At 38.6% G+C, this 20033-nt stretch overlaps 1 protein-coding gene across 6 annotated transcripts; it reads right to left on the bottom strand.

Annotated features, from left to right (window-relative positions):
- Positions 1-338: 338 nt before the first annotated feature.
- LOC113112915 (Alstrom syndrome protein 1-like) lies at positions 339-19646 on the bottom strand. 6 transcript variants are annotated; one of them, XM_026278838.1, is made up of 20 exons: positions 19238-19646; positions 18089-18248; positions 17759-17876; positions 17391-17667; positions 14122-14281; positions 13052-14002; positions 12837-12955; positions 10798-11486; positions 9111-9301; positions 8900-9019; positions 5127-5252; positions 3800-4668; positions 2896-3019; positions 2555-2782; positions 2222-2442; positions 1659-1818; positions 1482-1542; positions 1268-1324; positions 791-909; positions 339-658 (listed from the first exon to the last, which is right to left on the bottom strand). In XM_026278838.1, the coding sequence occupies exons 1-20, from the start codon at positions 19301-19303 to the stop codon at positions 600-602; spliced, it is 4875 nt and encodes a 1624-aa protein (XP_026134623.1). In that variant the 5' UTR covers positions 19304-19646; the 3' UTR covers positions 339-599. The 6 variants fall into 6 exon arrangements, with proteins under 6 accessions (XP_026134623.1, XP_026134622.1, XP_026134624.1 ...); XM_026278837.1 differs by having other exon boundaries at positions 1482-1539; positions 2222-2463; positions 19238-19638; XM_026278839.1 differs by having other exon boundaries at positions 810-909; positions 2222-2463; positions 19238-19637.
- Positions 19647-20033: the final 387 nt, after the last annotated feature.

The following is a 20033-nucleotide window of genomic DNA, read 5'->3' as shown; positions in this document are numbered from 1 at the left end:
TTATTTTTTAATGTTGTATCAAACATTTGTGACCAGCAGAAATAGTGATGAAAATAATATCAATAACATAATGTAGCCCTCTGTGTAACAGAACACAGATGCCTGCACTGCAATAAATATGTACATGTACTTACTTCATATTGTAAATAACCTACATTTTAGAGTAAAAAAACTATTATCTTTTAGTAGTGAACATGACCATTATATTGTGGCCTCTTTCTCTTTTTAGATATGCAAAATTCATGTCCTGTCCATATCAGAAACTGAAAACAAACCATTTGAATTGTTAATAAGCATTCACATACTTGCACTTAAAAAAAACAAACAAACATAAAAGCTTTAACAAATAGCTGCTTATTTATTTACCTCATAAAAAAAGCAAAAATTTAGCAAAGACTAAAATTAATAATAAATTAATTGTGCAACTATAAGAGACATAATAAACAATCCAACACTGCAACTCCATAAATAACACACAATAAAAATTATATAAAATCTCACACCTAAAATCAGAGTGCACACATATATCAAACACTCGCATAACACACAACTGTTATAAAATATCACCCCATATAAAACACTCAGAGGACATGTCACATTCAATGATTCACGCTCACTGCCAGGGTGCTCTCTTTCCCAACACACGACTGGTGACTTTCTGCAGAAGAAAGATGGCATGCCTTAGAAATGTTAAGCAAACTGGTCATGTGTATATCTGAAATGGTTGAAACAATATTGATTTAAAAACGGTCAGTATTACGGTGTCTGAGTTACAGTGTGTAACTCTTACTCCAGAATAGCCTGTATACCCTGTTAAAGAGTTGAGCGTTGAGACGGTAGGAATGGTACTCTCCCCGTCTCCTTTCCTCCTCCCTTCTCTTCTGGACCTCAGGAAGTTGAGTGTATTTCCTGAGGGAATACATATTTATTTGGCAATTATAAATTGTAAAATGACTGGAGTAAATAATATCCATATAAAATGTTGAAACAAAGTGTAGTTGAAGTCCCTACGCCTATACTATTATAGTTTTTATAGTTAATATTTTGAACTGAATTTCATTTTTATACTTAGTGTTTTGATTTTAAGGTAGTAATTCTGTTGTGTTTTTGTAATTAAATTTTTTTTAAATAGGTTTACATATTTTTAAGTTTAGGTAACTTTAACTTGCTAAATGGTTAGTATGAAGCAATGAAAAAGGTTTTCTTTTCAGTTAATGTTAATAAAACAGACAGAGACAAACTCAAACTCAAAACAAACACATATTACCTCCCGAATCTGTCTGTCCTGTCTATTCTGTGACTGTGTGATTTCCTGCCTAGCCAACTGAAAGCATGTAGAAGGCACAAAACAACTTTTAAATAAAACATCAAAAGTCATTTAAATGTGTTAAATGACCCATATATGCACTATTTGTTAATATGTGCTGTGTCTGTGTCATAAACTATCTAGATGGTTTTGAAATGAGATAACAGATACTTACTCTTTAGATCTTAGGACCATCTCTTTTCTTGGAACGACTCGTTTACGAGGTACTGGAGCTGCTGACACGAACATGTTTTAGTTTACCTCTTAATACAAGCTGAACCAAGCTTGTCAAATATATACTGAACTGTTGACTCGTTTTACTAATACAAGTAATCTTATGGTATAAGGTCACCTGGTCTGTATGGACGTGAAGGTGCGGGGCAACTGAAGAGCTCTTCTCTCTCTCTGTTGAAGACCGCCTGGAACCTCCTTTCTTCAACCAGTAACCCCAGACGCTTCATCCGCTCCCGTGAACGAGATATGAACTCCGGCCGATGGAGCTCCAGAGCTTCCTGTAGGAAACCCAACAATGCAAATGCTCAGTGTTGCATTAAAATCAACAGACAACATTCATGCACTCTCTAAAACCACACAGCTATAGCTTCAAGCTTCAAATCAGAGTAAAGGCCTGTTCACACCAATATTGATAATATTAGCACTCACATCTTTAGGTGATAATATTACATTCATAATACGCGCCTACTGCATTTATGTTGTTGGGCACTATAAATGTTGAAGGATTTTTTATTTTTTTTAAACTTATTATGTTTTGCTGTCAATTTTTTATTATTCAACAGCTGGAAAATGTGTTTTAAAAGTGATTGAACAATGATATTGTTATAGTAATCATTACACTTAGCGTCCTCGCTGTGAACAGGCCTGAAAACGTGCAAATAAAACAGTTGCTTGTCACACCTGTAGTGAAATTTGAACAAGAGCTGAGGGTTTGTCACTGATATCAGTCTCTGTAGCTGTTATGGACTCTTGCTGGTTCTGTCTCTCTCTTAGAGCTTCTCTGGTCATTTCTCTCCAGGGTCTGGCTCTACTGTAAGGCTCAAACCAGGCTTGGCTTGAACAAGGTTTTGATTTACTCTGTAGCTGGTTTTCCTTGCGACCATCACACCTAAGCTCATCAGCTGAGACAAACCATGATACACCTTAAAGAGAATGCAATATATAAAACAGTAAGAGAAATGGAACAAAAGATCAGTTGCAGAAAAAAGCTGTCTGTGAGTATGTAAAACGCACCGTTAGGGTAACGGGTCTTGATGCTCTTGTTGCTGGTGTCTTTCTTCTGAGCACTCTGGGTTTGGGTGGGTTTAGATGTGGAAGCAGTGGGGATGGGAAAGCCACTCTGAAAGCCTCTGCCAAATGTGTTTGTTAAAGGGACATTTTTGACAGCACCTGGTGAGGGAAAGATGGTGCCTACGTCCCGAGTGTGTCTGCGGGTGCCATTTATAACAATTTCCAAATCACCTACAAAAAGAATACAAAATCCCACATTAATTTTTTTTTTTGCAATTACTAAATTGACTTTTTTTGTCTAATTTACACATTGCTTAGTGAACCACTGTTATTGTGTAACTGACCTGCCTGTACACCTTTGCTGAACAGTTTGACCTTTGACCTTTTGGAATTGAGGTTTCTCAAAGAGATACCTCTTTGAGAATGATGGGAAAAAGTGCTTAAAGATGATAAAGAATCAGCAGAGACCTGGAACAGTAACAGAAGATTGGACAGTTGGATAAGGAAAGGATGATGGTCTCTCAGTCAAAAAGCTCAGAATAATTTACTATTGTAATTTACACAAGATATTTTTGTACACATAATACACAAGTGATTATTTTGTTGAAAGTATAAAATGAATAAAATGAATAAAAGGGGTTTTAATTTAGATTTTGTTCAGCCATTGTTTGACTGTCCCCAGACAATGTCATTAAACTAGTTTCGCAACATCTCTCAGTCCCAGTGAGTGCACTAAGACAGCAATATAGTGGAAATGAATTTTCCACTAAAATGAATAATTTTAATCAAAACTGATCATTTGTATGAATGGGTACAAAACTCGTACTAAACAATTCTTTACATCCACAAAAAAAAAAAAAAAAGTCAGCACATGGCACCAAAAAGCACAATTTTTCACACATTAAAACATTTTACTAGAAAATTCTGTATATGTTGCAATATTAGTGGAAAAAAATGAAAATTATTACCAGATTTTAGCTCTGTTTTACCTCTTACTATAAACTGAACTATAAAGTGTTTGTGGAAATCATTGTTCCTCTTGTTTAAAACACATGATAATCTCAAGTAATTTCTTTAAAACCAAAGAGACAATCTAAAAACAATTTGAATTGAATACAGTCAGAAGGCTAAATATAGTGGGATGTGTAACATTGTGGCATCTTTCTTTTCAATATGTTGATTATCTTTCAAAACTAAGATACTGAATAGTCAGTCTGTATAAAAGAATTCAATGAAGCAAAGTCTTACTGTGGAGTCATCTGTGCTCACATCATTGGAAGCAACAGAGATGGCAGCATGTTTAGTACTGGTTGTCCTTGGGCCAGTTTTCTGCATATTGATGGTGTTGTAAAGTCTGAGCAAGCTGTCACTGCTTTTCAGTCCTTTACTGGTGACCCGGTTAGGTCCAAAAGCTTGCAGCAGTCGCTCTGTGTCAATGGTGGACAGACTACTGCTTGTCTCCAAACTCGCAGACTCATCTCTCTCGGCAGGACAGCAATGTGCTCTCTCCTGGCTCTCTTCGTGCTCAGACCAAGCTTTCTGAGAAACCACTTCTAAATGCTCTCCTTCCTCTGTGGTCCCATCCTCTCGATTGCTCATCCTGTAATACCCTCCTTTCCTTCTGTCTGCTTGTTGTATAGTTTGGTCTTTTGGAGTGGTATTGTGAATGAGACGAGACAGACGTTCTAGTCTATCAAGCAGAGTCGTCTCTCCCTCATTAGTTGGTCGTGTCTCCTCCATGCTCCATTTTTCACTGAAGCGATGCCACAGCTGGTCCAAAGAACTGCTAATCTCTATGCTAACATTATGAGGTGTTCTGTCCTGCTCTTTCTTTTCCTCCCTGTAGGACTTTCTGATTGGCTGAGAAGGTAAATGGTGTGGTTCTAGTGGAAACTTGGGCTCCTGCAGGGTGCTGCTGTGAAGATGCACATCATCTGTACTGTAGTCTGCCTCCATGTGTAAGGGGACAAAATTGTCTTCCTCATCTTTATACTCCTCATCTATGGCAACAGTGTCCATGTTTTTCTCAAAAACATAAAATTTAGAAGTAGTATTATCATTTTGGTCAGTGAAAGTGACTACTGATTCTTGAAGACCCTTTACATGCACACTGGAAACTGACAGTGGGAGAGACAGAGAAGATCATATACTAATGTTTTATTTGTTATAGCAACATTCCACAGCAAAGTTTAGTGAAAACTGAAGGAATAGTTCACCTCTCAAAAATCCATCAGAATTTATTTACAATGTAATTTCAAATCCATATGAAACTAAGACAGTTTGCAGTTCATACAAATAAATTCTGTTCATATGGCATCAGAAGACTTTTTTTGCGCTTGAGTCGCATTAACCATTGTTATGGTGTGTTGCTGAACCTGACAGTCACTATGTGCTTTCATAATATGGAAAAACAGCAGTTGAGAGATTTTTTTAAATATTTTATTTTAGAGAAAATGTCAAATTGTCATTCATGTGGGTTAGTAAATAATGACCATTTAATTTTATTTTGTGAATGATTCTTTAAATTCTTTAAAGCAAATATTGTACAACTAACAGAAACTAATGTGCATCTTACCTCTCTTCATATTGGGCCTCTTACTGTAGATGCCTTGCATGTGTTTTGGTGTAATTATGTTGTCTTCTAGCTCTCTAGAGCCTAAAATGTCTGTATTAAAGTGTGGAGGGACAGCATCATCAGAACCTGCAAAGGGAGCGAGAGAAAAGGAGAGAACATGAGAGAGCTGGATCAAAAAGAGAGCAAAGAGCACTGAAGCTGAGGGGCCCAGAAGGGTTTGACATGTGGATCAGATGAGGTTTGTATTGCTGGATTGCCTTTCACAAAGACCATGAATAATGCAGGACTGGGTGAGAGCGTGAACCATCTGCAAGACTCTGAGGGTACTCGGATAATTAGGACTGGTGCGTCTCTGACACTAGAGCCCCCTGGATAAGTTTTTCTGCGTCTTTCTTTTGCTTGAATGAAAAAAAAAATACATAAGAAAATAAGTCTTGCCATCTTGGCGAGTGACTTTGTAGCTCTAACAATGATCAATCTATATTTTATTTATACAGTGGAGTAGAGATGCACCGTTTCATTTCAGACTATCTCTGTTCCATGCTTCCACACAAACTGCATCGCAATAATTTTTCAAAATGTAATTTGTGTGGAAATATTAAGTTATTATTATATTTAGTCTGTAAACAGAGGCCAGTGAAGCTGAAGATGAATGCAAAAAGCAGAGCAAGATAATTGTTCACGATGGGCGAGATAAAGGAAGAAACTATTGAATTTTCATATGGATGTGTTTTTGAGGGAACTAACTGTTTTGGAACTAACTGTTTTGGAACTAACGGAGACGCTACTCACTTGAAATGTGCTGTTTCCTCAATGCATTACTTGAATTACACGTCTGATGGCAGATGGAGTATTTCATGACTTTTTCATACCTTTTCTGGACCTTGACACTGTTATTTACTTGTATTTATGAGGTTTTTCAATCTGGTTTTAAGTCTGTTCACAGCACTGAGTATGCCCTTTTGAGAGTGTTAAATGATATTTACCTCTCCACTGATTCCGGAGACTCTGTGGTTCTTATTCTTTTAGATTTATCAGCTGCTTTTTAAACCATAGACCACTCCTTACTGTTATCTAGATTAGGGTACTTGGGTAGGTCTAAAAGCAAATGTTCTGAAATGGTTCCAGTCATACCTATTTGACAAATTTTTTTGTGAAGTTGGGTAATTTTTCCTCTTCCCCTGTTCCTCTGACTTGTGGCCTTCCACAAGGCTCTATTTTAGCTCCCTCTCTATTCTCTCTGTACATGCTACCTCTGGGTTCTATTCTACGAAAACATGGTGTGTCTTTTAATTTCTATGCAGATGACACTCAAATTTATCTACCAATCAAGAAAAAAAATCCACTGCGATCACTTCTCTTCTCCAATGTTTAGAGGAGGTTAAATTATGGCTAGTATATATTTTATGGCTAGAGCTTTCCTAATATGTGGACAAGACCGAGGTAATTTTTTTCGGTCCAAATGAGAACTCTCAGTGTATTAGCCCTGAGCTAGAATGTTTATCCATTTTTGGATCCTCACAGGTGCAGAACCTAGGTATTATTATTTACCAGCATTTAAAATTTGATAGACATATCTCTTCTGTTATTGGGTCCAGTTTCTATCAGCTTCATTTGTGATCTGAATTTAAAAACTTTCTCACTCCTAAAACTCTAGAAATGGCTGTTCATGCATTTGTTACATCTCTTCTAGATTACTGCAATTCGTTATATTGCTGTATATCTAAATCTCAAATTGCGTGACTTCAGCTTGTCCGCTTCAACGCTGCAGCCGGACTTCTTTTAAAGTGTTGTAAACATGAACACATCACTCCAATTCTTAGATCCCTACACTGGTTGTCGATCTGTCAGAGTATAGACTTTAAAATTCTCCTCTTTGTATATACAGGTCCTTTTCAAAAAATTAGCATATTGTGATAAAGTTCATTATTTTCCATAATGTACTGATAAAAATTAAACTTTCATATATTTTAGATTCATTGCACACCAACTGAAATATTTCAGGTCTTTTATTGTTTTAATACTGATGATTAAATACAGCTCATGAAAACCCAAAATGCCTGTCTAAACAAATTAGCATATTTCATCCGACCAATAAAAGAAAAGTGTTTTTAATACAAAAAAAGTCAACCTTCAAATAATTATGTTCAGTTATGCACTCAATACTTGGTCGGGAATCCTTTTGCAGAAATGACTGCTTCAATGCGGCGTGGCATGGAGGCAATCAGCCTGTGGCACTGCTGAGGTGTTATGGAGGCCCAGGATGCATCGATAGCGGCCTTAAGCTCATCCAGAGTGTTGGGTCTTGCGTCTCTCAACTTTCTCTTCACAATATCCCACAGATTCTCTATGGGGTTCAGGTCAGGAGAGTTGGCAGGCCAATTGAGCACAGTAATACCATTGTCAGTAAACCATTTACCAGTGGTTTTGGCACTGTGAGCAGGTGCCAGGTCTTGCTGAAAAACTAAATCTTCATCTCCATAAGCTTTTCAGCAGATGGAAGCATGAAGTGCTCCAAAATCTCCTGATAGCTAGCTGCATTGACCCTGCCCTTGATAAAACACAGTGGACCAACACCAGCAGCTGACATGGCACCCCAGACCATCCCTGACTGTGGGTACTTGACACTGGACTTCAGCAATTTTGGCATTTCATTCTCCCCAGTCTTCCTCCAGACTCTGGCACCTTGATTTCCGAATGACATGCAAAATTTGTCCAAAAGTCCAGTGCTGCTTCTCTGTAGCCCAGGTCAGGTGCTTCTGCCGCTGTTTCTGGTTCAAAAGTGGCTTGACCTGGGGAATGCGGCACCTGTAGCCCATTTCCTGCACACGCCTGTGCACGGTGGCTCTGGATGTTTCTACTCCAGACTCAGTCCACCGCTTCCGCAGGTCCCCCAAGGTCTGGAATCGGTCCTTCTCCTCAATCTTCCTCAGGGTCCGGTAACCTCTTCTCATTGTGCAGCGTTTTTTGCCACACTTTTTCCTTCCCACAGACTTCCCACTGAGGTGCCTTGATACAGCACTCTGGGAACAGCCTATTCGTTCAGAAATTTCTTTCTGTGTCTTACCCTCTCGCTTGAGAGTGTCAATGATGGCCTTCTGTTCAGCAGTCAGGTCAGCAGTCTTACCCATGATTGCGGTTTTGAGTAATGAACCAGGCTGGGAGTTTTTAAATGCCTCAGGAATCTTTTGCAGTTGTTGCACTTTGTTTAGAGTTAATTAGTTGATTCAGATGATTAGGTTAATAGCTTGTTTAGAGAACCTTTTCATGATATGCAAATTTTTTGAGATAGGAATTTTGGGTTTTCATGAGCTGTATGCCAAAATCATCTGTTTTAAAACAATAAAAGACCTGAAATATTTCAGTTGGTGTGAAATGAATCTAAAATATATGAAAGTTTAATTTTTATCATTACATTATGGAAAATAATGAACTTTATCACAATATGCTAATTTTTTGAGAAGGACCTGTAAATCCCTATATAACAAAGCTCCTGTCTATCTATATGAACTTCTTCATCGTTATACTCCATCTAGCAGCCTACAATCCTGTGACCAGGCTTTGTTGGTGGTCCCTTGCGTTAGGCTAAAGTGTAGAGGAGAGCATGCATTTGCGGTGGCAGGGCCACGACTCTGGAACACCCTGCCTTTAAAGATTAGACTGGCCCCTTCATTGTCTATTTTTAAGTCCTTGCTAAAAAAACAAATTTTTTCTCCTTAATGTTATGTAGGATGCTGTAGTCTAATAACTGTGTACAGTTCTCTGTTACATACCCGAGTGAGAGCTTTCAACAGTTGTTTCAGAGTCACCAGGATAAAGCTCTGGATCAGCTTGCCGGATGAAGAACAGCTTGGAGCTCCCATGAGGTCTGTATGGCAACAGGGCAGGGACAGCTACATAGTAGAAAAATAGGTCAACTGATCAATTTACTAACATCGAATGCCAATGAAAAGAATATATGAATAAAATGCACAACACACACACCTGCTTGAACAGAGAGAGTTCTTGATGTCCCAGCCAGCCTCTGAGAGGGAGCAAAGGTTTGTGGGTATCTGGCCTGAAAGTGTGCACGGACTATTCCTGCATCCTGGCCTTGAACTGGCTCTCTGTGTTCAAATGATCCTGCATGGTTTGATGTTAAGATTCGATGTATGGACTGCAGATGTTCATCAGTCCTGCCCAGAGATGTATAGTAACGAAGTAGAACTACTTCACTACTGTACTTAAGTACTAAAAGGCGGTATCTGTACTTTACTAGAGTATTATTTTTTTCTCCTACTTCCACTTTTACTTCGGTACATATTTTCGCTGAGTTTAATACTTTTACTCCGATATTTTTTTTATGTGCTGCATCGTTACTCGTTACAATTATAAAAATGTTACGAATCATTCCATTACAAACCACTGCCAGAACTGTAGATGGCAGGTTTGATGAAGCTGGCACATCATTGAGCGAATCAAGCGAGACTGCGCGTGCTGACTGACCTGCTGTGAAGAGAGAGATGAACACCGAGCCGAGCCAGATAATGACTCCTTCACGAGTCAAGAACCGGTTGCATCAGTTCTCGGATGACCAGTAAAGTTAGTTCTTTCTGACAGTTCGATTCAATAAACCAGTTGAAGAAAACAGTTCACCGATTCTTTTCGCTCGATGCAATGGCGTCATTGGCGTTGACTGCACATGGGCTCATAACATTAACACAGAATTAGTTCAGAATCAATCACCAAAAGAATCAGTTCGTTTCAGACGCTCTGTGTGTCGGTTTGCTTCACGCTAAATCACACATGTGCAGTATCATCAGCTCATCGGTTCACGTTTCTGACAGAAACGGTTCTTGACTCGTGAACGAGTCATTATCTGGCTCGGCTCGGTGTTCATCTTCAGTTCTCTCTTCACAGCAGTTCAGTCAGTGTACTGTTTGAGTCAATTAATTACTCCGGGATATTGGTTTGTTTTAACTCAGAGGGAGTGTAAGCCACATTAAACAAGTTAACAGCTTAATTCATCTGTGGATTAATGCGTATTGGAGACGCGAACTGTTTAAAACGATTCAGTTCGATTTGGTGGACTGTTTCAAAAAGATCCGGTTACATCGAATGATTCGTTCGCGAACCAGATATCACAAACTGCTTTGTTTTTAACTGTCTTACAACAGACACGGAAGAGAAGACAATGCTGAATAAAGTCGTAGTTTTTGCTATTTTTGGACCAAAATGTATTTTCGATGCTTCAAAAAATTCTAAATGACCCTCTGATGTCTTAGGGGTTTGAAACAACATGAGGGTAAGTTATCAATGACATCATTTTGCAAATTGGGCTAACTAACCCTAGTAACCATTTTTTGTTTACAAGAAATTACAGTCAAAGGAATTGTTATTGTCCTTTAGGTTAATCATTTGAAATAGTAAAAACAATATGTTCCAACTTTTGACTATTTTCTTTAATAGCTACATAACACAGTACTTCTACTTTTACTTTCAGTACTTGAGTAGTAAATTTTAAAATAGACTACTTGCAATACTTAAGTACAAAAAATGTTGAATACTTTAGTACTTCTACTTAAGTGTGGTGCTTAAAGAGCACTTCTACTTCTACTCAAGTCACTTTTTTGATAGAGCACTTGTACTTTTACTCAAGTATGGTTCTCTAGTACTTTATACATCTCTGGTCCTGCCTGACACTGAGGGAGGTGGGACATCTTTACTAGTGTTTTGACTGGGTTGTCTGCTTAAATAATTTGGATTGGACTGGTGTTTGGATTTGGGTGATAAGCTGACGGGAGTGTGAGAGAGGTTGGACTCCTTACCAAAGGTTGAGCCCGAAGCAGCACTGAATAATATCTGGTTACTGCCTGTGACGGTATAGTCCATGTGAGGTATTATTTGGTTTCTCTGGGGATCATTCATAACAATGTTTTCTTTGTTGTCATCTGTCATTTCTTCTCTCGCCGTCTCTTTTTCTCTGCCAGATACATTAGGTATAACAGCTGGCTGATGTCTCATTTGATTTGTGCTCTCTAGAGTCTCATGGTCAGGAACAATATTGTCCAATTCCTCAGTAGCGGCGATAGGGAAATGTGACTTTAACTGAGGAGACAGATTGCAGCGAGTGGTCGCGATAGTAATAGAAGTAAAAGGCTTGGAGCTGAGCCCCTCTCTAATGGCGATCTGGTGAACTTTGGCCTGTAGATCCTCTTGTGCAGGTGTGTAAAATGGAACTTTGACCAAAGGTTTTGGATCAACTTTCTGCAGCTGATCTGAGTTATGATTCTCCATGTTATGCAGTCCAACAAAGCCCTTGGTCAGCTGAGATTCAGCACCAACACTCGACTGAGTACTGCCTTCAGAATCTGAGCTCCACTGAGAAACAAAGCAAGAGAAAGAGAACAAGATGAGTTACTACTGATAAGAGCTAGGTTTGGGGAGAACTGAGGGAAGTAGATAAATGAGAGATTCAGTAGAAACACTGCAAGCATGAGAGCATAGAGTAAGTCACACAAATGCAGCTTTACCTTAAACACTCTCTATCAGGACTTCCTATAATGCAGTCTGCCACACCAGAAACAAAATTCAAATTATTTTAGACTCACCAGTGAGTGTGATATTTAGGAAATAAAAAAACCAACATAATATTTTCATATTATGGCCACTTACTGATAAGTAGCCCATAGTAAAAATCTTACTTGTTCTAAATTAATTAAAAATTATTTTAAATGCTACAAGTGAATTTAGGCATCACAATATTATTGTGTTCAGTATAAAAAAAAGGATATTTTGAGATTGGCTAAGATTACATTTAACAGTGTTATGAAACCTATAAAGCCCACAGTATCATATCTGATTTGTTCATTTCTGAAGCTTTCAAAATTAGCAACATGGTTTAAGCTTTGCGAAAAACAAGTTGCATCTGTTCTTGTTGATTCTTATAATGTAAGCCTAACAATAGCTTTTATATCTTTAGTAATATTTTAAGATGAACACTCAAACAATGAAGCGAACACTGGACTGAAGCAACTTTTTTGATTTATCAAAGTTTACTTGATTATCCATACATATTTGTTTGAACAAATCATGTTAAAATGCGAGTATCAAATATGACACATCAGGCTTTTTCATTGATTGACTAAAAACAGGTTAAAAAACAGGTTTTGTTTTATATGCATAACATGGAAGTGGTCTGCTACCCTGTTATAAAGATCTCACAGACTTACAAGATATCAGATTTTAATCTTACTTTTTAGCCATATAAATATCAGCAACCGCACCAAATTGTATATTTTTGCTCAGTTTGAGCCTATAAATAAAATTGAGGATTTTTTTTTCTTCCTTGCGAGTATGAGCTCCATACTCTCCTATAACATAGTATATGAGTCATAAAAGCCTCATGTTTTTGTATATTTTGTCTAGAGGCTCAATAACCAAAGCAAACAAAAAAAGTGAAAGCCTCAAAAAAATGTTAGTCTTCCCAAGGTTAAATTATTAGTGTTATTAAAAATGTACTGAACTGAGCATGCACAATTACATATCCAATATTGACTTACATCAAATAAAATCTTAAAACCAGTATGGTGAAAGTTTATTATAAATTTCCAGTGATATTTATTTGAGAAGTCAAAATTTTGGCAGACAGATCAACCTAAATCAGTAAGAATGCTGACATTAACACCAATGAAATCAGCAGACCTTTCTGTGTTGGCATATGGGTGTTACCTTGGTGTATTTGTTGTTCAATAGAAGTTCTCTTTTGATGTCTTCAACTCTCTCTCTGTCCTCAGCATTTAGTTCTAAGCGTTCACATTGGCGGCCAGCAACCTTCATCAAGATCCACTCTAAAGAGACGGACCAAATTTAGTCATTCACAATGTAGAAACCACTGACACTTAAGAAAAACTGACACGTCCTGTTAGACAAATCACTGTGTTTACCTTGGGCATGGCTATCTTCTGGGTCACTGGTGCTTGGCAGGCTTGTAACCATAGAAACAGGTGACTCACTCTGCAGGAGTCTGGCAACACTGGCAGCCAATGAAGTCTCGCTGCTACTGTCACTCATACTTTCAACCTCAGCTGAGACATGGGACGAACTATTCCCAGAAGAGCCAATCGAAGCATCCTCAGTCTGGTCCTGGTTCTGCAGACGGTTCCCTGGTATCAAGGGAACATTTATCTGCATGGCAGATGTGGCTGTAGGTGGCTTTCCTTTATCTGGGTCTGCAGCACTGCAGCCCTCAGGCTCAGCCCGTCTTGGGGTCACACAGAGGTCACGTGACTTCAAACTTTCATCTCTGATCAAAGAGAGAGAGGTAGACTCTTTATTTGTGAGGTCATTTTGTTGAGGTCCTTGGGAGGATGACAAGCTTCCTTTCAAAGCTGAATCTGATGAAGAATGAGTCAGAAGCAAAGAAAGGTTTCCACCAGCTGACAGAGATATATCATCATGAATGTTTTGTCCTAGTGTAAGGCATGTGTCACTCTCTGAGAGGTCGTGGGAGGAAGTCAGAGAGGATCGACCAGAAACAAGGCTTTCTGCCCGGCCCAGCAGGTGTCTGATTTCATGCAGTGTGCCAGAGCCTACAAAAGAGTCATCCTCCTCCTTTTCCACTTCTCTGGGACCTGGAGGAGGCAGAGTTCTGGGGCTGATTTGGCTTAGAAGGCCAAGGCTTCCTTCATATTGTGGAGCATCAGAATGCTGTAAGCTTGATGAAGGATTTAAAGTAGAATGAAGTCTTGGTAGAGTATCCGGCTGGCTGATTATCTTCTTCACAGAACTGACTGGTTGCCCTTGCTCGTGCACTGACGATCGGTGTGAGACAGAAGCTCTAGAGTCAGCTGAGAGCTGACTAGAACTGGAGAATGTCTCCTTCTGAATGCTGTCAACTATACACAAAAAACATGTAAACTTCATTTTAATATACTCACATACACTATTCGAATAAAAAACCAACAATTTCTTAACTCAAAAACTTTAACAGTGCACAAAGATGTCTTTGGCCCACCTTCAGGCGGCTCTGTACTTTTAGTTGGTGTTCCTATGGAGCTTTTGATGGTACATAAGTCAGTAGGAGAATATTCAGGCTCTCTGATTGGTCCTTGACGAGTAAATGGATTTAAGATTGTTGAAGGTGATTGGTCGATACCCGAATGTAAGAGGTACAACTATAAAACAAAAAGATATAGAAACAGAATAATTAAATATCAGGATAAAAGAACAAATCACCAAAATCACCCTGAATCAGTGGTTTTCAAACAATTTGTCGTCTAATTTTTATGAAAATGCTATTTTCTTTATTTAACTACAAATGTTAATTTAGTCAGTAACCTTGGACTTCTGGAATTACTTATTTTATGTATATATCCATTGACACTCCACGTTTATGAAAAGAAAGTTTGAAAATGAGCAGCTTTGCCACTACAGTAGAAGTAACAGAAATATCTGAATATTGAATGTAATTGAATATTGTCTTTGCCTTTGGGGACCTTGGAGTTAAAAAAAGGTGACAGCTGCTGCTTAAAATGATAATAATAATAATAAACTTTATTTCATAAAGCGCCTTTAAAAGTAGCATCTCAAAGCACTTTACGTAAAAAAAAATGAAATTAAAACAGTGCAGGCAGTAAAAACCAATTAAAAAAATTATAATAATAGAAAGCCAATATAATAAAGTAATCACATGAATCACATAAAAGCTATCCTAAAATAGTATGTTTTAAGGGACGGTCACGTTCGGTGATACAGGAATGAGGAGAGAGAACCAGGTGCAGGCATGACTCTTTATTTGAGGGTAATCCAAACGGGTAAACAAGCCAGGCAGGGTCAAAACCAGAAGATCCAAAACATAACATGAACAAGACACAAACACTAGGCAAGGCAAGGATGACGGACATGAAATAACTGTAACATTAAACAAGGAATCCGTGACACAGACTGAGACAAACCGGGTATAAATACACAGAAGGATGATGAGGGAAGTGGAGACAGGCGGGGAACAATCAATTAACACAAACAAGGAGGAAGGTGACCAAATAAGGGAAAGTGAGACCTCTAGTGGACACCCAGGGATACACAGACCAGACACTGTGACAGGGACGATTTAAAAACACTGCATTCCTACTCTCAGAGGGCAGGGATTTCCACAATTTAGAAGCCAAAGAAGAGAAAGCCCATTCACCCATAGATTTTAGCCATGTTGTTTGGACAGGATGGTAGCATTTGATTTTTTCCAGCCAACGTTACCATGATTTTTTCCAGCAGGACATTTCATACCAGATTAGATACCTGAATGTGAGTTTGAGTATTTTGAATTCATGTTCAAGTCACAATGTAACAGAAGTAGCAACAGATCTTTTTTTTCCATAGTTTGATGTAAATCAGTGTGAAACAGATAATCAAAAAAGGGAAAGCATTATAGCCAAAGGTTTTTAATTTGATGGTGATTGTAAGAAAAGGTAAGGTTTTCACTGGAGGATCCAGTTATGACATTTTGACTAAACATTTATTAGAACTTAGAGAGGGAATTTCATTTCATGCCGACATCCTTCTAGTTCCTCTACAGCACCGTGAACTTACAGGGATCCTATTTTCAATGTCAAGTTCCCTGGTGTGAGGAGGGGAGGCAGGTCTGGAGGTCCAGTAGGGTGCATAATTATCAACCTAAAGACTCACTACAGAAGAGGCAACTCCCACCTTGGAAACTACCTTGAGAGCTGGAGAGAGTGCTGCTCATATTGAGGTTTGATGACGCGTCACTGAAGCGACCCAGACTGAGGAGAGGAGACATCTTGACTGAGCTTTTATTCATGTGAGGAGCTGAGCTATTGCTTCCTCTGTCCCTTCCACCTGAGACTAAGGACAACTGATGGTCCAATGATCTGGTAGCAGGAATTATTTCATCAGATTGTGCCACTAGAACTTGCTGACTGTGTGTACCTGTGTCTCTGAATAGAGGTCACCACGGAGCTCAGGGAGGAGTGAGAGTGTGAGTTATTGACAGGTGACTCAGATGCTTGTCCTCTACACACATCCACCTGACAGGGTGAGCCGCTTCCAGAATGAGAAGAGGAAAGTGGTCGAGTCATCTGGGAGCTGGAATTAGCACCAAATGTCAGACACGTGTCTCGAGAAAGCATGTAATTAAGTGTGTCAGACACCACATCATGTGCTTTTTTCTTGGGTGACACACTGTCAGAACCCAATTGATTGGCTTTCCAGGTATCTACTTTTTGCAAGTAGGTCAAACTGGGAAGAGAATGTACTCTCCCAAAGACCAAACAAGGGACCTGATCTTTTAACATTGCACCAGAGTAAAAGTGCTGAGAGTTGAGGTGAGGCATATCAGAGGCCTGTGGATTTAAACCAGGTGTAGGAAGTTGTTTGTTTGAAATGGGATAGGCATGTGATATTGTTTGCACAGTCTCTGAAGGTCAATTAGGAACTGTAGCTGTTGTTTGAGAGATGATGGGGGAGGAATGTTGATCCCTTAGGTCCAACGATGGAATTAACCCAGTTTTGGAGTGATTGTTTTAGGGGCGATGTAGCTACAGAAGCAACAAGCTCTTGTTTGGAGTCTATGAGTGAGAGTTTTGTCAGTGCTGGTGGGAGTCTCAAAAGAGTTAGCGCAGGGGTGGACTGAGACACAGGCTGAGAGCTCAAGAATGAACTAGGGCTGTGCAAAAAATCTAATTCGATTTCATGCGCATCTCATCAGTAAAGGCACTCATGTAATTAGTTGTATATCTCCAGCATGTGCGTTCAGATCAGGGTTGCCAGATTTTCACAACAAAGCCTGCCCAGTTGCTTCTCAAAATTAGTCCAAAACTAGCCCAATCGCGTTTCCAGGGGGTTCCCCGATAAAAATTGCGTCCCGGGGTTAAAATTCACGTTTTTGGAAGGGTAGCCTAGGTAAAATTCATATTTTAGGGGATAAACATCACGTTACTGGGATTGGGGTCACTTCAACCTCTTTGTCCTGCAGACAGAAACTGATCATGAAGATGGTCAGTTGTTTGGTGTGAATGCATCTTTGAATCACGAAAAGTTATATTTGACACAGCTACAGCCTTCTAAAATAAAGATGATAATGACAATGATCTCTGCTTTTTTGTAGATTAATGTAAGGATTTGACTGGCTTTTGTTTGTGTTTTGGTGATTTGAGGCAGGTTCAGATGCAGAAGAAATTGCACTGCTGTCACTAACAGCCACATTAACATCCTCATCTTGAACTCTAATAAGAGCTGACCAGACATTCCCTCACTAAGCTCACTAACCTCTCCTTCCATATGTCTGTTGTTTTTGTCCTCAGCACCATATGAAACACTCCCATGGTCCTCAAGCCCTTTGCAATGGTCTCCAGGTGACAGGCTGTGCTGGGACAGTGAACAGCAGCTTTTTTCACCTTCTGACAGGCCTGTTGGTACCTGCAACGGGTGCTGGGAAAGTGCAGTCTGGTCATAAATAATATTTTGTAGGTGGGAACCATCAGTTAAAGCCGCATTTGAATTCCTGGGGCATCTCTCGGACATAACTGAGAAGTCAGGAAATCCTCTGTGTCAAAAAAAAAAAAAAGAACGAAAATATATTATTTAAAAATACAAAAAGGTAAAGAAAAATTTGAACATGACTAAACATACAATACCGAAGAGGGACAAATTCTGCATCTGTATGCTGAAAAAAGGTGGAGTCAGAAAGAAGGTGAGATTTGTCCAGGCAGGGAAGCAGGGTAAGCGCAGGAGACACCTGGCTATCCTGAAACTCTGAAAAAGAAAATAAAAATGTAATAATTGTAAATGATATATATAATAAATGTCATTATAGAAAAATCTAAAGAAACACATTAGGAGCTAACTTTTTTCACTCTAATCCAAAAACGGTTTAACTAGAGTTTTAAATAAATTTGAATGCCTGATTTTCAATGTGATATTGGATCTTTGTATATCCACTGTATAAATACACCTGCTCTCTGTACCTAGTTGTAAAGTCTCAGATCTGTCTATGAGTGGCTGCATGCTTGAATCCTGAGTGTTACTAAATGGTCTTCCATCACTGTCAAGATCTGTGTACGGTCTGCCAGCCTCTGAATCATGCATATTTTGTCCATGCTGCTGGCAGATAATCTCTGCATGGGTCTGGAAAGGTAAAAACATACTTAAAAACATACTAGGAACTGGAACCTGACAAATTTACAGTGACTTGATAATGACATGTCAACCTGTCAAGATTTGTATAAATCAAAATATGAATTAATCAAGAATAATCAATGTGAATATAGCAATGTTTGCAATCTATTATGATCACATGTTTCTTGTATGTAAAGAGGCCTGCAAGAGAGTGTTATGTGTGTAATACAGTTATTTATGGGGGGCTGTACGGCCCCTCATAGTTATTCTACTATTATGCACATGTGTTTCCTGGGTCTATGGAGGGCTGAAGGAGAGTAATCAAGTTATTCTATTATGATCATATGTTACCTGTGTCTGTGAAGGACTGCAGGAGAGTAAAATGTGTACTGTACATTGTTTGGGGGTCGAAGGACTGTATGAAATGTGTTAAACACACCTTGAGGAAAAACTATATAAAGATTGTCTCTGCAAATAAAGTCTTCTAGCATCAAAACCTCAAGACTTCGAAAGTGATTTCTCACAGAAGCCACAACATTTGCACCCTCAATCTCCGATGAATAGTTGATCCAAAAAGGTTTTTACTAGTATAACCTAAGGTATATTTTATTTTTGGGTGAACTATTCCTTTCAACACCATACTTATCATTTTTTTTTGTAAAACAGTGTAATTCTGCAGTGAAGAACTACTAACGGATTAGCCGATGAACACAAAGCTTTTTAAAGTTCATGCTCTTGTGCCTTTGGTTCAATGTTGTTTATAAGAAATAATTAACATACGCTGACTGCCATACAGTCTTTGTACAGACATTAGAGCTAACTTACTTTGAGCACTGCTCACTTGTGGTCATAAAGTGTTAGTAGCTACAAGGTTATCCCTATTAACGTTACCTAACGCAAGTCATGTAGGAACTCTATCGAAGGCTCACACATTCCAGATCAAAAGCACGCAAGTAAAACATAATTGTACTGCAATACTGCAATTTCCATCTACTCACATTGTTTACGTCTTCAGCACAGCCCTCTGAATCCATGTCGTTACTGACGCAGACGTTAACGCGCATGCGCAACTTGTTTGAATTAACCTGAGAATGAAGAGCGAAAACAAAGAAATACAAACACGCTAGAATGTGTAACTGATATGTAAAACAGTACCAGTAACGAAATGTATTTTTCTAAGTTATACTACGTTAACGGAACTTTCGGCGGCGCTTTGCTTTCAGAAGGAAATGACGCTGTTACTGTGGCAACAAGAGCCCACAGCCCACAGCGCGGCGCGGGAACTGAGTGCGAAAATACCAAAATACACACAAGGAGAATATGGTTCGAGCTGCTCTGGATGTATGTGGGAAACCTCATTGGGTGTTTGAAACAAACATTATGAACGAGTGCTTTAAAAGCTAACGTTTAAATTTCCAAAATGGCTATAAAACTCTTTAACAGCAATGTTTAAATGGATGGAAAATATCGTTTATAAGTTCATCATTCCAGGTTTTACATTTTCTTAAGGCTTATATACATTTTCTTAAAATATGTCCATCTTTAGAATTTTAGAATGCCTATACTTTTAATAATTTCTGTCAATTCTGTTTATCAGTAAGCCATCTCAATAATCATTCATAACTTCATTTTCTTCTTACTTGACGGCGGCTCGCAGACTTATAAGTGCATTACCAACCTATCTATGGACACTCTATATACAATCTCCTGATTAACCTACCAACCCACATTCAAACACCCTCGATTCTTTTTTTTTTATTTATTTTTAATTTGTATTTATTTTTTTATTAACAT

The sequence above is a fragment of the Carassius auratus genome, chromosome 13, assembly GCF_003368295.1.
Source record: "Carassius auratus strain Wakin chromosome 13, ASM336829v1, whole genome shotgun sequence".
Classification (NCBI taxonomy): Eukaryota; Metazoa; Chordata; class Actinopteri; order Cypriniformes; family Cyprinidae; genus Carassius; species Carassius auratus.
This window is presented reverse-complemented; position numbering and strand designations above follow the sequence as displayed.

Bases quoted from the DNA above. Each gene is read 5' to 3' on its own strand.
- LOC113112915 (XM_026278837.1), bottom strand. From the start codon at position 19,303: ATGCGCGTTAACGTCTGCGTCAGTAACGACATGGATTCAGAGGGCTGT. The intron at 12,956-13,051 runs GTAAACACAGTG...CCGTCTCTTTAG, and splicing joins AGAAGATAGCCATGCCCAAG to AGTGGATCTTGATGAAGGTT. The intron at 4,669-5,126 runs GTAAGATGCACA...TCCCACTGTCAG, and splicing joins GAGGCCCAATATGAAGAGAG to TTTCCAGTGTGCATGTAAAG.